This window comes from Lepus europaeus, chromosome 1, assembly GCF_033115175.1.
Source record: "Lepus europaeus isolate LE1 chromosome 1, mLepTim1.pri, whole genome shotgun sequence".
Lineage (NCBI taxonomy): Eukaryota > Metazoa > Chordata > Mammalia > Lagomorpha > Leporidae > Lepus > Lepus europaeus.
The window spans coordinates 101,216,021-101,232,581 of NC_084827.1; the positions used below are offsets into that span (position 1 = coordinate 101,216,021).

General features: G+C 45.4%; 1 protein-coding gene across 14 annotated transcripts in view; it reads left to right on the forward strand.

Moving 5' to 3' along the window:
• Positions 1–16,561, forward strand: part of TANC1 (tetratricopeptide repeat, ankyrin repeat and coiled-coil containing 1) — a 342,597-nt gene that overhangs the window by 246,484 nt on the left and 79,552 nt on the right. For 11 of the 14 annotated variants that reach the window (XM_062187057.1, XM_062187068.1, XM_062187098.1 and 8 more), the window contains one exon: positions 6,564–6,668. The exons of the other annotated variants lie outside the window; for them this stretch is intronic. In XM_062187057.1, coding sequence (XP_062043041.1) covers positions 6,564–6,668 — 105 coding nt within the window. The remainder of the gene's footprint in view (positions 1–6,563; positions 6,669–16,561) is intronic. 14 annotated transcript variants of the gene reach the window in all.

Here is a 16,561-nt window from a genome sequence, read left to right on the forward strand (position 1 = left end):
TTTTTTCTTACAAATGCTTTTGGGGTGAATGTTGTGCTACAGTAGGCTAAGCCTTTGCTTAGGATGTCTGCATCCCATTTTGCAGTCTTGGTTTGAGTCCTAGTTACTTTTCTTTTTTTAAAGATTTATTTATTTGAAAGAGTTACAGAGAGAGAGGTCTTCCATCCGCTGGTTCACTCCCCAGATGGCTGCAACAGACAGAGCTGCGCTGATCCAAAACCAGGAGCCAGGAGCTTCATCCAGGTCTCCCACACAGGTGCAGGGGTCCAAGGACTTGGATCATCTTCTGCTGCTATTCCGGGCCATAGCAGAGAGCTAGATCGGAAGAGGAGCAGCTGGGACTAGAACCGGCGCCCATATGGGATGCTGGTGCTTCAGGCCAAGGGTTTAACCCGCTGTGCCACAGAGCCAGCCCCGAGTCCTAGCTACTTTTCTTCCTATTCAGCTTCCTGAAAAGTACCTGCAAAGCCGTAGGTGGTGACCCAAGTACTTGGGTCCCTGCCCCCCATGAGAGACCAGCTGTTGTGGCTATTTGGGGAGTAGAGCAGCAGGTAGAGGATTTCTGTCTCTCTCTGTCTCTCTCTCTCTCACTGTCACTTGTCTTCAAAATTAATAAATACATGTTTTTTTTTTTAATAAATCTTTAAAAAAACTTTCAAGTTCATTGATTTGAGGGGCAGAGAGAATGAGAGGGTTGAGCCCATACACTCATTTGAGGGGTAAACAAGTATATGGGCTCAACCCTCTCACTCCTTCTGCCCAGTCCAGGTCTGCCACATGGGTGACAGAGACCCAGTTATTTGAGTGAACATGGGCTTGCACTAACAGGAAGCTACAGTCAGGAGTCAGAGCTGAGTATTGAACCCAGGAACTCTGATGTGGGACACAGGTGTCTTAACTCTAGGCTTAATGCCTGTTTATCCAAGAGAGTTTTGTCATAGCAGTGGCACAAAAGTCTGTGTCATTGTGTTTCTGTCAATGGCTGTTTAGGTATAGAGGCCTGGTGATACTGTGCAGCAGTTTAAGCCACAGCTTGTGACACTGGCATTTCATATCAGAGCCCTGGTTCAAGTCCCAGCAGCTCTGCTTCTGATCAGCTCCCTGCTAATATGCCTGGGAAGGCAGCAGATCTTGCCCCAAGTACTTGGCCTGCGGCCATCCACATGTGAGATCTGGCTGGAATTCTAGACTCCTGGCTTCTGCCTGGCCCAGCCCCTACCATCGTGGCCATTTGGGGAGTGAACCAGTGATAGAAGATGTCCATGTCATTCTGCCTTTAAAATAAATAAATCTTAAAGATCATGCTTGGCTGAAGGCAACCGCTCATAACTGGGGTGACCCAGCTGCCTTGTGCAGCCACAGCCTGTGCTGCCTCCTGAACCCTGGATGCGCTTTGTCACTTGGGTTGTAGGTGCAGCATGGTTTTGTCCTCTGGTGGACGTCCTGCTTGTTTCTCTGATTCTTTGTGGTTCCTTTTTTCTGTATTGCAGGAAGAGTCTTTACTGCCTAGCAATCCTTGGTTTGTGTGTTAAGGGCTAAACAGCTGTCTGGAAGGTAGATATTGACAGCAAGCTGAGCTGCAGCATGATTGTCTGGGATCTGCCATTTCTTGGTGTGTGGCTCTTGGGGAGGGGGATGGGGCAGGTTTCTATGATTGTTGATGGGTCTGTTCTCTTAGCAAGTTCTCCCAGGGAGGGTTCCTCTGATCTCTTCCCCCAGGTGAGCAAGCTTGGCTGGCATTGTTCTCACAGCTGAGTGGGGAACATACCTTGAACCCACCAGTCTTCTCTGGCAGAACTGTTCTCAATCAGGATACTTTGGTTGAGCACTCAGGAGCTGATAGCTCTTGAAAGTCCACAGACTTGGAATTCAGCCAATAATAGAGAAGGCACAGCCTCCACGATGGGGGAGGGAGTGCGCTTGGCTTGGGAAGAGATTCGGGGTGGGGGCGATATCTCATGCGGAAAGAGTTGCCATCTGCTGACTCCCTTGTCCAGTGCCCACAACAACCAGGGCCACGCCAGGCTGAAGCCAGGAACTGGGAACTCAATTCAGGTCTCCTGTATAGGTGGCAGAGCCCCAGCTGCTTGAGCCATCACCAGCTATCTCCCAGCATCTGCATTGGCAGGAAGCTGGAATCAGGAGCCAGAGCCAGCACTTGAACAAGGTACTCAGATGTGGGATGCAGGTGCCCATGTCCTAACAGCTTGGTCAGACGCCTACCCCTCACTTTTCCTTAGGTAGATTTTCAACCAGTCACGCTGTGTGGAGCCTCACCCCTGCCCCTGCGTTCACAGAGGTCTCCGTGGACTGCACTGAGTCCTTGTCCTGCCTCCCTCAGCTTGGATCTTTTCTGCTGTGTCCAGCCCTCCTATTCCTTGGCACCCCCTTTCTACTCTCACAGGTTTGGTTTCTTGTCTGCCCCCTTTCTCCATGGTCTCCTGTTAGTCCCTTTACTGCATGTCTAGGATGTTTCAAAAGGGAGTAGAGGCCAGCGAGGGCTCCTCTGCTCTGTCTCCTAGAAAGCACGCCGAGATTCTCTACTGAGTGATTGAAAGGGGCAGAGAGCCCGCCCTCTGTGGCTGTCGGCTTACCCCGTGGTACAGGGTTTGAGGCTCAGCAGTTTGTGGAGGGCCGTGCTGGAGAACGCGTGTTGACATTCACTTCATGACACTTCAGCTGCCAGTGAAAGTTTGAGGAGATCGGAGACAAGTAGAATGAACAGCCAAGGACTGTGGACAGCAGGGTGGTGGAAGGCCTTGGATTTCTGAAATTTTGCGTATTTAATCTAGATGTCAGTGTTCTAGAGATACTAAGAAGTGGTTCTGTGCATGTGCTTCAGAACTGCATAGACCAGGGTTTGGATTCCTTCTGCTTTTCACCTGTTGTTGCCATAATAAAATACCCGAGGCAGGTCAACTCTATAAAGAAGAGAGTTTATTTAGCTCACGGCTCTGGGAGTCGGCATCAACTGGTGGATGACAGGACACAGGAACCTTTGGGGATAAACTCAACCCATATCTGCACCATAGCACCGTGTATCGGCCACAAACAAACTGATGCACTGTTGAACCTTCATCTGCAGGCCTCAGATTGGGGGAAATGGTGCTTTTCTCCTAAAGTAATTAGGGGTGGATTAGCATATGTAAATGGTTAACCTTGTGTGACCGCTGCCTGTATATATCATGTTCTTTAGTATGTTCCAGGTTTCCTTCCATGCCTGACATTAATGGTAACTGAGCCTGGGAGCACCCTGGCCTACTCTGTGCCCCTTGTTGTAGGAGGGTCACTCACGGCTTTTAGCTCTGGAACAGATGGAGGCCTGATTAGGGGAGCTGAGGAGGGAGGGATACGGTATTTGATGGGTACACCCATGTGTACCCATCACACAAATAATCTCCTGACTACTCAGTGCTGAGTCTTCCTTGTAGTCACTGGTTGCTCCTGAGCCTCTGGATAGAAGTTACAAACACTCTGGTCTGGATGCTCTCTGCAGCCTCTGTGTTGCACTAGTTCCACGTTCCAGCCATTCATAGCAACCGTTATGCATTCACATGACAGAGCCTGCTTTTTTTTTTTTTAAAGATTTATTCATTTATTTGAAAGGTGGAGTTAAAGAGAGGGAGAGGCAGAGGGAGAGAGACACAGAAAGATCTTCCATCTGCTGGTTCACTCCCCCAAAGTCTGTGATGGCTGGAGCTAGGCCAGTCCAAAACCAGGAGCCAGGAGCTTCTGCCAGGTCCCCTACATGGGTACACAGGCCCACGTATTTGGGCCATCTTCTGCTGCTTTACCAGGCATATTAGCAGGGAGCTGGATCAGAAGTGGAGCAGCAGGTCTCGAACCAGCACTGCAGGCAGCAGCTTTACCCACTATGCCACATCGCCAGCCCCAGAACTCACGTTTTAAGAAAGTACTAACTCCTAGAATGCTTTTGAAGCATGTTTTGGGCAGGTAGATTAGGGCCTGGGTAGAGATCTCTCTAGGTTTAGCTCACTCTGAAGAGTTCAGCTGAGCAGAAGCAAAGGTGTCTTGAGAAGCAGTATTGCTGTTGATTGGGGGGTTGTGAGACAGCAGACGGTAATAATAGAGGACTTTACCTCCCCAAATCCTCGAAGTGAAAGAGAGCAGATGGAGGGAGGACAGATACAAGTAGTCATCTTACCCTAGGGAGCACGTGGGAGCCACACGCATAGGCAGATTCTTTTTTTTTTTTTTTTTTTTTTTTTTTTATTTTTGACAGGCAGAGTGGACAGTGAGAGAGAGAGACAGAGAGAAAGGTCTTCCTTTTTGCCGTTGGTTCACCCTCCAATGGCCGCCGCGGTAGCGCGCTGCGGCCGGCGCACCGCGCTGTTCCGATGGCAGGAGCCAGGTGCTTCTCCTGGTCTCCCATGGGGTGCAGAGCCCAAACACTTGGGCCATCCTCCACTGCACTCCCTGGCCACAGCAGAGAGCTGGCCTGGAAGAGGGGCAACCGGGACAGGATCGGTGCCCCGACCGGGACTAGAACCCGGTGTGCCGGCGCCGCAAGGCGGAGGATTAGCCTGTTGAGCCACGGCGCCGGCCCCATAGGCAGATTCTGATGCTTGCCCTGGTTCCATTTCTGTCTGTACTTCTTGTTACTTTGTTCTACTACACATACACTATCTAATCCCCTGTGTTTCCCCCACACGTATTTCTGTGTGGATGTTTGTGAAGTGTTTTAGGTAAAGTCTGGATACTGCTTTGTAGCCTGCATTCCTCACTTAGATATTGAGCATATTATCTCTTTCTCTCATAGCCATTTTCACTTTTTAAAAAATCCTCTTTCTACAGGGTTAAATAAAACATGGAGACAGCCATATGATTAAATACTACATTAGTCATTTAAAAGTCCTGGTGTCTGATGTTTGAAATAGCATCCTTATTTGTAAAGTACAAGAAATGTCTTTGATAACGTGGCTTATTTTAAGATGTTGTACATGAGGAGCATAGCTTTCTGGGGACTGGATTTTTTAAAATAGTAGTATAGATGCTTTTGCAGTGAACCTTTAGATGGCAGCATCCCTCACCATAAATCGTATTTCAAATGGAATTTCTCAGATGCATCCGGTGCTTGAGATGGTAAGGTACACAGGGTCCTCCTGCGTCAACTCTTCCTTGTGTGATGACAGAGCTGAGCCCCCCAGGATGGTCAGGGCTGGCTCAGGGCTGAGTAGGGACCAGAGTTGTAGACCTGCCTGGTGTTCTTTCCACTACCCCTTTAGGAATAAGGTAAACAAGGGAGTGAGTCTGGACCAAAATATAATGTGATGTTTGAAAAGTGTAGACAGGATAGGCAGACCTATTTTTAAAAGCAACGTAATTTAAATGCAATTCAGATACCATACAATTCATCTATTCAAAAGTATGTAATACGGTACTTGTTTAGTATATCCACAAGGTTGTCCAACCATAACTATGATGTAATTTTAGAACATTCTGTCACCTCAAAAAGAAGTTCCATTCCCCTTAGCCATCACCCTACAACCCTGGCAACCTTTCATGCTTGCTGTTTCTTTAGTTTTGCCTGTTGTAAGCATTCCATGTGAATGGCATCATATACTAGGATCATTTTGTGACTGGCTTGTTTCACTTACCATGAAGTGTTCAAGGTCTATCCATATTGTAGCATGAATCAGTGCTTCATTCCTTTTCACTGTCCAATAATCCATGTGTGGCTAGACCATATTTTGTTGTCATCCATTGAAGGGACATTGGTGATGACGAGTAGTGCTGTCAAAGTTTGTGTGAATGTATACTCATGTAATTGTGGAATCACCAGCCCTATGGCAACTCCTCGTTGAGCCTTTGGAGCAACTGCATGACTTTTTCCTAAGTGGTTCTACCACTGTGCATCCCCAGCAGCTGCGTGTGAGGGTTCTATCCAGTCTACAAACTCTATAGATTTTTCTGAGAAATGGGGCTTGGAGGAGGAAGCGGCCTCTTGTGTCCCTGAATCATATGATGGACTGGCTGCTGTGCCCTCTTGGGAGCAGCTGTGTCAGCTGCCAAGAAAGCCTGTCTCCCGTGCCCATGACAGTCGCTGTGTGTGTCACTGTCCTGATAGGATGCCTTAGTCCCTGCCCACTCAGAGCAGAGCCTGTTAGAGGCCAGCTGTTTGTAGTTTTCCCCTCTGGACTGTGGAGATACCAAGCCACCAAACTGTCTTCATCCCAGCTAGGGGAAAATTGCGTAAAAAATGTCTTCATCCCAAGCCATCCGGTTTGAACACGTCAGAATCACCTACTTGACACATGGTGCAGGCGGCGACAGAGGCCTCACAGCAGATCAGCAGCTTCAGTTCTTGTCAGAGTTTACATTCTGGAAAACGAGTGCACCCTTTTTCCCCTCGGCAGCTCTGGCAGGGCGTTCCCCAGTGACGTGTGTGCATTTGTGTGTGTGTGTGTTTTCCAGGGCAGGGTTGGGGAGGTCCTGCTCTTCCTGCAGGCATTCTTGGTCCTGGTGAGGACCCCCAGTGTGCACTGTGAAGCTTGCTTTGCCTCTGGAAAAGATGAGCCACACTCAGATCTTTCCCCCTGCAGGTCCCGTCAGGAAGCCCAAGTATGTGGAAAGCCCCAGGGTGCCCGGAGATGCAGCGCTAATCCCGTTCAGAGAAGTGGCCAAGCCAGCAGAGCCCAGTGAGAATGGTAAGAATGTCTTCAGTGATTTCCCCCCACGTGTTCAAGCTTTTACGTGGCGGGACCTCCATTGCAGGAATGTTTCCCTAGTATGAATACCTGGGGCTGTGCCCACAGGGTAGGGAACCTAGTATAGATGCAGACACATCGTGTAAGGGCTGAGTCCCCTCTCCTCTGCATCGGGACCTACCCAGCTTGGGAGACAGCAGAAGTCAGCAGCAGTCTGTGTCTGCGATTATATAGTTCTTAATACTCTGCTTCAGGGTATTTAACAACAGGCTTTGGCTGCTGGAACTTGACCTGGGCAAAGCTTGTTAATAGCTTTCTTTATAGCATTGGTGACTTTTTGTTTTAATATCTGAAACTTCTTTAGGGGATGTTGAACTAGGGGCAAAAGGAAAAAAAAAAATCCAGGTTAATTAAAACTTTCCATGAAGTTGTTTTGTGTTTTCTTCTATGTTTGAAAATATGTTTAATAGGATCACATACTTGCAGCATTTAATCGATATATATTACCAATTCTTGGTTTTTAAAATCCATTCAGGACTTTGCCCTCTGAGGAGCCTCTGCCTGCCTGTTCTGGGGCCTCTGGTTTGGCTTGTACAAGGGAGCCTGTTTGACCCTCAGTTTAGGGAATAACGGTGAAAGAGAGCTTGGGGAAGAAAACTCACCCACTTTGGAACACTGGGATCCCTTCTCTGCATCTGTGGGGCTGGGGATACAGCCCCTTGTGTTCTAACCACGTGTGTGCATTTGGTGCCCCTGGTGATGGGCAGTAGAGGGCAGGAGGGAAGGAGCATGTGGTGGGAAGATGGAGCATTAGTAGTGGCTTTGGGAATATAGCTGGAAAGGAGCCGACCTGGGGACACTGCTGAAAATCAGGAAGAGAAGAGGAGCTTGGGGCAGGGTCGGGGAGAGATGGTGCAGGGCACTATGGGAAGGCGAGAGGTGCTATTGTAGACGTGAGAACGGCCACCTGTCCTTTGTGCCTGGGCCCCCTGTTGTGTGGGCTGGATCAGAGGACTTGTTCCCAGGAGGGCACAGCACCAGTGTGCATGACAAAGGCGGTGTGTGGTGAGGTCAGCCATCTGCGACTGCAGGAGGGCTTTCTCGGCTGTGAGATCACGTGTGCAGCAGGTCTGTTCTCTCTCATTTCTCTTCAGTGTGTCAAAAGGAAAATCAGACCTGTTCCTCTGAAATGAGCACCAGTCACCGAGTGTTCCAGGCTGTCTGCCTATTTTGGGCTCTGCCACGCCTTCCCCTTTGCAGTCCTGTGGATGATGTCCCTGACGATTTGGCCAGCCGGCACTTCATGATGTAACCCTTAACCTCCCTGGCTGCCTAGGAGGATTGTCCAGGCTCTGTGTAGGGTTGAGGACATCTTCATCTTCTGGTGTGGGACTGGAGAAAGAATTTAGGATTTTGATTGTGCAAAGAAAGGAGGTTATAAATAGTTCCTGTTGTCAGCTCTCCTCCCCTTGTCCAAGGCAGAGCTGGCTCCCTTTCTTGGCAAGAGGAGGCATTCTTGGGCTTGGCTGTGCACTGAGTGGAGTTCACACTCAGTCCTTGGTCTTGCTGGCACCACTGACGTTTGCACATGTGCTCTCTCCTGAGACCCAAGGGCTGTGATTTGACGCCATGAGTCTCATGGGGACCAAATGTACGATGCATGTGGGCTGTGCACACAGGCCCAGAGGTTTCCATTTCACCCCAAATTAAGAGGCCGGGTGCATTTTCATCTTTGTAGGTGTATGGGGAAGGCATGTGGCTTGTGTTCGTGGGTGCATGGTCATGTGTGAAGGTCAACATGACATCGAAGGGAGCTTTCTGGTCTTTGGTTGATGAAGAGAATTGAATTTGGCAATTAGTGAAGAGTGAGGTGTTCTGTAACCCTTATGGAGTCCTTTACGTTTCAGTGGGGTTAATTAAGACGGCCGTATTAAAGGGTAGATTTTTGTGTGGAGGACATTGAACCTAAAGGAAAGGTTCAAGCCAACAAGAACTAATCAAGGGTAAAAATTGGCTCAGGCACATACAGGTGCATCATGATCAAGCCCTAATTTATAGGATTTGTATTAGCATCATGACTTGGTTTTCCTTTAAAATTTGGTCTTCTGTTTTGAGTACTTCCACTGGACATTCTTGAGTAATTCTTTTTGTTTTTTTAAAGATTATTTATTTATTTGAAAGGCAGAGTTACAGAGAGGCAGAGGCAGAGAGAGAGAGAGATCTTTCATCTGCTGGTTCACTCCCCAGATGGCTGCAACAGCCAGAGCTGGGCCGATCTGAAGCCAGGAGCCTGGAGCTTCCTCCGGGTCTCCCAAGTGGGTGCAGGGGCCCAAGAACCAGAGCCATCTTCCACTGCCCTCCCAGGCAATAGAAGAGAGCTGGATTGGAAGTGGAGCAGCCGGGACTCAAACTGGCTCCTACATGGGATGCCAGCACTTCAGGCTTCACCCCCTATGCCACAGCGCCGCCCCCCTTAGGTAATTCTTGAACACTCTTTTCCTGGTGCTGTCAGTAATTGCATGGCAATTTTCACCCAGCAAAGCCCATTGAAAACCACTCCTTGAAATGCTTTTGAAATTTTGTGAAATAGTGAAGATTTGTGAAATACCAAGTTATTCCTAAATATTTAAAATACTCTTTCCAAAGGGGCCATCAAAGAAGGATGTACTTTTCTCTGAAAGGAGGGGAGAACTTCCACTTTGCTCGTGGCCTTGTCCAAATACTGAAAGGAGATTGTGGTCACAAAAGGCTTCCAAGCCTTGGCAGCTCATGGCAAGAGTCTTGGATGATCACTGATGTCATAAATAAGAGTGTTAATTGTTAAATGAATAACAGAAGTCACTGTGCACTTACTCCCCACATAGGACTGTGGTCCTTAATGAGAGGTACTATGAGAATTAACTGCAAAACTTTTTCTCAAGCACCACTTTATACGTTGTGTGTGTGTGTGGGGGGGGGATACAAACTGTTGAAATCTTTACTAGCATAGAGTTGGTCTTCTGTATATAAAGTTAAATGAAAAATTATGAAAAATTAATCTTCATGAAGAATGGTATGGGAGAGGAAGTAGGAAGTGGGATGAGAGTGGGGGTGGGAGGGCAGGTATGAGGGGAAGAACCACTATATTCCAAAAGTTGTACCTATGAAATTTGCATTCATTAAGCAAAAGCTTTTATAAAAAAAAAATTCTTTCCAGTCTGTAGTGTCTTGTTTTTGCTCTAGTGGTCATGCAGCACCAGAAATTGTAATTGTTAACTCCCTGAAGTTTAAATCAAAATAAAAGAAAGTCAAGGACCATTTGAATTTGCTTATTAGTTTATAAGTGAATGTAGGAAGGAGTCTTTATCAAGTTAGTAGAAAATGCACATTTTGAAAAAATTATGCATGAGTTTCAAATTTCAGGGGCACCAAAATAGACTTTTTTCCCATGAACTTTTCAAAGTGCCCACTGTAGGACAATTTCATGTTTCAGCCATCTGAGAAGCTAAGAAAGAACCTTTTTTAAAAAGTTTACCTGGAAACATTTTTTAGGAAAAGGAATTTCGGAATTGTAAACTATTTTTGAAACCCAGTACTCTGTTAAAAAAAAAAAAAGTGACTTAATAAGGTCATCAAAAATACAAATCCCTTTTTCCTATCGGATAGTCTTAATAAGCTGTGTGTCATACAGAGTGAGCTTTTTATAAATGAGCTACCTTCTGTTAAACCATTGTAATTGTTTAGGGGAAAAATGTCATCTCTTAGGTACATTAGAGATAAATATTAAATTATAACATAATTCACAGCCTTTTTTAAAAAATTAGGAGCAGTCCATTTAGCTTTGCTTCATATGTCATTAGCAACTTGAGCAACCTTTGGGGGAGGGGTGAGAAAGTTTTTAGGCTCATGAGTCACTGCTCAGGGAGGATCAATCTCAAATCATTATGAAACTTGTTATCTGGAAGTATGGTTAGCCAATAAAATTATCATATGTGAAAAATAGCATAATTTAACATCAAACTATCTTATTAGGAGGAAAGGATCTTTTTAAGATACAGATTTAAATAAATATTTTACTGATGCCTTTCTTTAGAAAAGGATTTATTTATTTATTTGAAAGACAGAGTGATAAAGATACAGAGATGGACGAGAAGAGAATCTTCCATCTGCTGATTTATTCCCCAGATGGCCACAACAACTAGGACTGGTCCAGGCCAAAGCCAGGAGCCTGGAGCTCCATCTAGGTCTCCCACGTTGTTGTCAGGGGCCCAAGTACTGGGCCATCTTCTGCTGCTTTTCTAGGTGCATTAGCAGGGAGCTGGACCTGAAGCGGAACAGTGGGACTCAAACCAGTTGGCAGGCAGCAGCTTAGCTTACTGTGTCATGATGCTGCCTCTTGTGCCTTATTTTGATTACTCTATCAGACATTCAAAATGATTAAAGAAGTATAAACAAAGATGGGCACTTATCTACCCACTTCTGAGTTTAAGATCTAACTACGTATATCCCGATCATATTCTTCCTTTCTCAGGAGTTAACCCCAGGCCTATTTTATCTTTGGCTTTCAGCTTCTTAGAATGGTGATGCATCATTCAACCAATGGTTGAATGTTTAGTTCGATGGAAGTACAGAGAGGCGGCTTCCCTGGTATGTGGGTGGTGACAGAGGTAGCATGTCCATTCTTTCTGCATTTCCGTGAATAAATACTAGTTGAGTTTTGTGAAGAGCACTATCCTGGATGCTATTTCAGATGGGTTATCAAGCACAGGATCTTTTTGCACAGAGCCATAGGGTCTGGTAGAGGATTAAGGACCTGTAAAGACAGAGTGACTGTCATACAAGGGAGGAACTAATACTGACTTAGCTTTGGGATAAGTTGGGAGTTCAGCAGATGGAGATTTAGAGCATCGAAAGATTTTCTCGCAGCTAGGTAGGCCTCAGGATTTCCTGGTGTCTTAGTCCATTTGGGCTGCTGTAGTAAAAGTATCATAAACCAGATGGCCTAGAAAAAACCCAATAGTTATTTTTCATATTTGGGAGGCTTGGAAGCTGAAATGAGGAGCCTGCAGGTTTGGTATCTGATGAAGGTGGGCTCCCTGACTCCCAGAGAGCCATCTTTATACTGTGACCTCCAGGTTAAAGGTCAGATGAGACCCCCTGGATATAGCCCCCAGGACCCAACCACTCCCCAAAGGCCTTCCTTCCTAATCCCAACACTGGGGGCCAGGATTTCAAGGTGTAATTGGGAGGGGAAAGGGCACAAGCATTCAGATCATAGCACCTGGGAGCAGACTGGGATGGGGTAGGGCTGGAAAGAGATGAGGCTAGGGAGAATGGTTAGAGAAAGACTTCAGTAATTAAATGAGAGAATGAAGTCTCACATTAGACCAGGGACAGGGAAGAAGTGAGAAATGGATGGTTCTTGAATTCCAGGGTCCTGGGAGCTGTCAGAGACAAATATGACAACGTCTGCTGGAAGGGAAGGAACCATCCATTGTGGTTTGAGTTCAGTTTCAGGCATGCTGGCTTTGAAGTGCTGGTGGAGCCAAGAGAAGTATGTCCAGCCAACAGGTGGAAAATAGAGCTGAGTTCAGGATGTCAGCTGGGCAGCTGTTTGCTTGTGGTCATGGGGCAAGGCAATATGAGTTAGACAAGGGGAAAGGAGACAGCAGGACTGAGACACTTTGTTTCTTGATTTCTGAGTGGTGAATAACATGTGAAAGAAGCACCAGCAGGAGCCATTGGGAGGAGAGCTCATCAGAGCACAGTGCCTAGAACCATGGACTTTCCCTCTGCATGCCTCCAATGACAATTGCCACTTTCTCCATGTAGGACAGAGCTTTTATAGGATCAGAACTCTGCAGGAAAATCAAAAGAAGAGGTGCAGTATTAAAAAGAAAGAAAGAGAGAGGGAGGGAGGGAGGGAGGAAGGAAGGAAGGAAGGAAGGAAGGAAGGAAGGAAGGAAGAAATGGAAAAAGGGCTATTTCAGGAGAGTTGTGAGGATGAGTTGAAGTTACAAGGATATGATCAGGAAATCTGATTGATGGGAATAGACCTAATTCTCTTACCCCCGGGGGAAGTTGAGTGGGTCAGGGAATATAAGACATCAGTTATTAGGGTGCGAATTGCTGTGGCTATGGTTTTTATTGATTGATGTTTTAAGAAGGAAAATTAAACACAATTGTAAACTTTGTGCAAAGGTTTTCAGAGTGTGCACCTGATCTTATAGGTGTCCCCAGGACCCTCCTGGGGTTTGTAAGGTGAAAACTCTTTGTATAATAATACTAACAGGAGTTTCCATTTCCCTTGTGTTGACATTTGCACTTATGGTACAAAGCAGCAGTTGTCAGTGAAGCTTGTAACACCTTAATAAATGCACATCAAAGCAGGGACAGTGGCTGCACTAGTAGTCAGGGCATCCTTTACTGGTATGGAAGTATCAAAATAGTTCACCGAAGAATGTCCTTGGCAGAGCACTTAAAATGATGGTGTTAAATCTTGACCCTTGACTACCCATGTTTTTAATGTTCTGTGTGACAAGATGGGAAATGTGTACAAAGCACTCCTGCGTGCTGAAGTAGGGTGGTTGTCTTGAGGGAAAGTGCTTGTGTGATGGCTTGAGTTGCAAGCTGAACTAGCCACTTTTTAAATGGAGCATCAGTGTTATTTGAAAGAATGATCTACAAACCATGGTTAGTCATAAATAGGTATTTGGCACACATTTTCTCAAAAAAGCATGAAATGAGCCTGTCACTTCTAATGGAAAACAAGAACAAAAGCAAAAGCCTGAAAGGATTAGTTGCTAATGAAAAAGCTTGACCTTTCAAATGAGAATCAGGGGTTTGGGAAATGTGCATCTGTCACAGTGATTCTGATGGCTCTCTAAGACTTTTTGTTTGAGATCTGTGTTGATATTAAGGAATTTTGATATGATATAGTGTACCAACATTTCTAAGAGCTACAAAGTCAGTATTTCCCAAATGATCCAATGTACGATGTTACAAAATCTTGCATAAAAAATAGTCCCATTTAATGTGTAAAAAGGGATCATTGGATTTTCCATAAGAGTACAAGAAGTTCATTGATCGGATTCAGAGTCAATGTTGTGACTTACCTTAAAGAAACTAATTATCAGATTTTGTTTAGGTATCAAAAAATAATCTGTAATTAACTGAAGAGGCCCCTCTCTCTGGCTGCAGTTTTTCACATCCTGTAATCCAAAGAACATAGCTCAACAGATCGAATGCAGAAGCAGACAGAATTCAGCTGTCTTCCATTAAATCAGGCATTAAAGAGATTAGTAAAAAATGTAAAACTACGTCATTCTTCTGAACTTTTAAAATTGAAAGTCTATAGTTAATTTTTATTAAACTGTCAGAGTCATTTTAAGTAATATAAACTCTTAGTTTTAATTTCTAGTACAATAAATATTGATATAATTCATGAACCAAGCTCTTTGGAGTCCTCAGTAATTTTTAAGATTGAGCCCTGAAACCTTAAAGTTTGAAAACCCACTGGCTTGAAGGAAGAGAAGAGAGGGAGGAAAACAAGAAGATGAGAAAATGGATCTGCAGTCTGTTAGTTGCTAGGTTGAAGGGTGGAGGAGGTAAGCGCCAATCTGACTAAAGAGAAAACGTACATTCAGGACACTTTTCTAAAGAAATCAGGGGTCAGTGCTGTGATGTAGTGGGCTAAGTTTCTGCCTGAGGCACCTGTATCCCATATAGGCACTGATTCAAGTCTTGACTGCTCCTCTTCCAATCCCGCTTTCTGCTGGTGGCCTGAGAAAGCAGTGGAAGATGGTGCAAGTGCTTGGGCCTCTGCATCCTTATGAGAGAGCTATAAGAAGCTCCTGGCTCCTGGCTCCTGGCTCCCAGCTTCAGATCAACTCAGTTCTGGCCATTGTAGCCATTTGGGGAGTGAACCTGTGGATGGAAGACCTTTCTGTCTCTCCCTCTGTCTGTAACTCCATCTCTCAAATAAATAAATCTTTGAGAAAAAAAATAAAGAAGAAATTGTAAGTTTGGTGTTAGGATGAAGTGAATGAGATGAAAAGCTTAAAGATAATTGCATGATCACTCTGTTCTAGTATTGCAGACTAGAAATAATTATTGAGACAGCAGGTTCATTGATAGATGGTCCTTTTTAAGTACCACTTTTTTTGAAGTCCAAGGAGGGAGGGAATGTCGATGGCTGAGGAGGAGGAGCAGCCAGAAAGAAACAGGAAGATGCTGGCACCTAGAAGTCAGGGAAGGCAACAGATTCAACAGGAAGCAGCCATGGGGAAGTAAAGGCGGGGCAATCAAGGGCCTGTCCCACTTAACAAACCTGATTCACAAGTACCATCTTGGAAACTTGGCATTGAGTCAGTTGTTGAAGGTCCCATAATCATATTCTTAACAATGCCCAGTGCTCTGCAGAGTTTGAGGAGGAGATGAGCGGAGAGAAGTATCCTTTTGCTGGAATGAGCACTGCCAGTCTCCAGGGAGCCTCCTGGCTGCTCTGGAGTGTGGCTTGAAGAAGCAGGAATTAGATGACAGAGGAAAGCAGTAGCTCCCAGGCAACTTGGTGTTTGGTAATCAGAAAAGGGGGTAGATTTGTTGTCTTGGGATAGTACATTCAGAAAAAGCTATTTGAGGCGGATAAATTATAAACATTTATATTTTTAGGTAGGAGAAATACATACAAGCACATTCAAAATAGGTATGAACTTGTAAAACCAAAAAATGAAATAAGGGTGAGGAAGTGTGGGCTGTTGGTGTTAAAATTGTAGACATAATGATCAGTTTGCTAGCATCCTGTGGATTTTAAGGTGTTTCACACACACGATTAGTTTTGAGCCTCATGACCAGTAGGAAGTGGATGCAGCCACTTCAGTGATGAGGCAGTTGAGGTTCAGCAGCATAAGGCTTTAGGATAGACAGCATTCTTCTTCCAAGACAGTAGAGAGGGGTGAGAGGAGAACTGGGAGAGGCACTGATGGTTAGGAGTTATGGTGGTGGTAACTGGGGATCTGGTCAGGTTATAAGCTATTGCTCAGTGCTGTGCCCCCAAACGTAGTCCAACAAGACGTGAGTCCAACAAGACGTGAGTAGAAAAATGGAGGCAGGCAGGAGGCAATCCCAGCATGGGCCATTACCTTCCTCCTACGGCTAACCTTCTGCAATAGTGTCGTGTTAAGAACTTTGTGGAAATGTCTTTGTGAGGAATACCATTCTCTACTTGCCCAAGGGATCCCTAGCAGGTACAAGGCCAACTATTCTCTCAATTCCAAACATGCCCACCATAAATTCTTTGGATTTTTAAGGATATGGCATGCAAAGTGTTGTTAAGAAATGAGGCCTTTCTTGTGTGCAGCCCTTATCCCTCTGGTGTTAGGTAAGGCATACCCATTATTGCTGACTGATTTCATATTAACAGTGTGAATAAATATAGACCATTTAGAATAGCCCATTAGAATTTTGTTTGGAGGTCGTTTTAGAGTAATAATTACCTTGGAGATAATCATCTGTGTTCAGAGCAGAGTGCTTGGGGAAGTGCTGTGGAGGTAGAAATGCATTTGCATTTCACAGTCAGGTTTATCACTGTGAGTTCCCAGGTAACTCATCTCCCAGAATGGCACTGTCATTCTTCACCCACGCGTCCTTTTGCCAGGACGAAAAGTTGAGTGACACAAGAGTCCTGTGCGTTTGGGAAGAGATGGAGCAGGCTTGATGTGGATTCAGGAGTTCAAGCAAACGGGCATTGTAAGAGGAAGGTCCCTAGGATGGCATTTTAGAAGAGAAAGACCATTGGGAAGCCTTTGGAAGAAAGAAAATTGCTGTGGGCTGATGGATGTGAGATGAAATAGTCTCCACTCATTCTGCCCTGGGTTGTGTTTTACAATTTAGTATAGTAACGGAGTCTGGGTTGA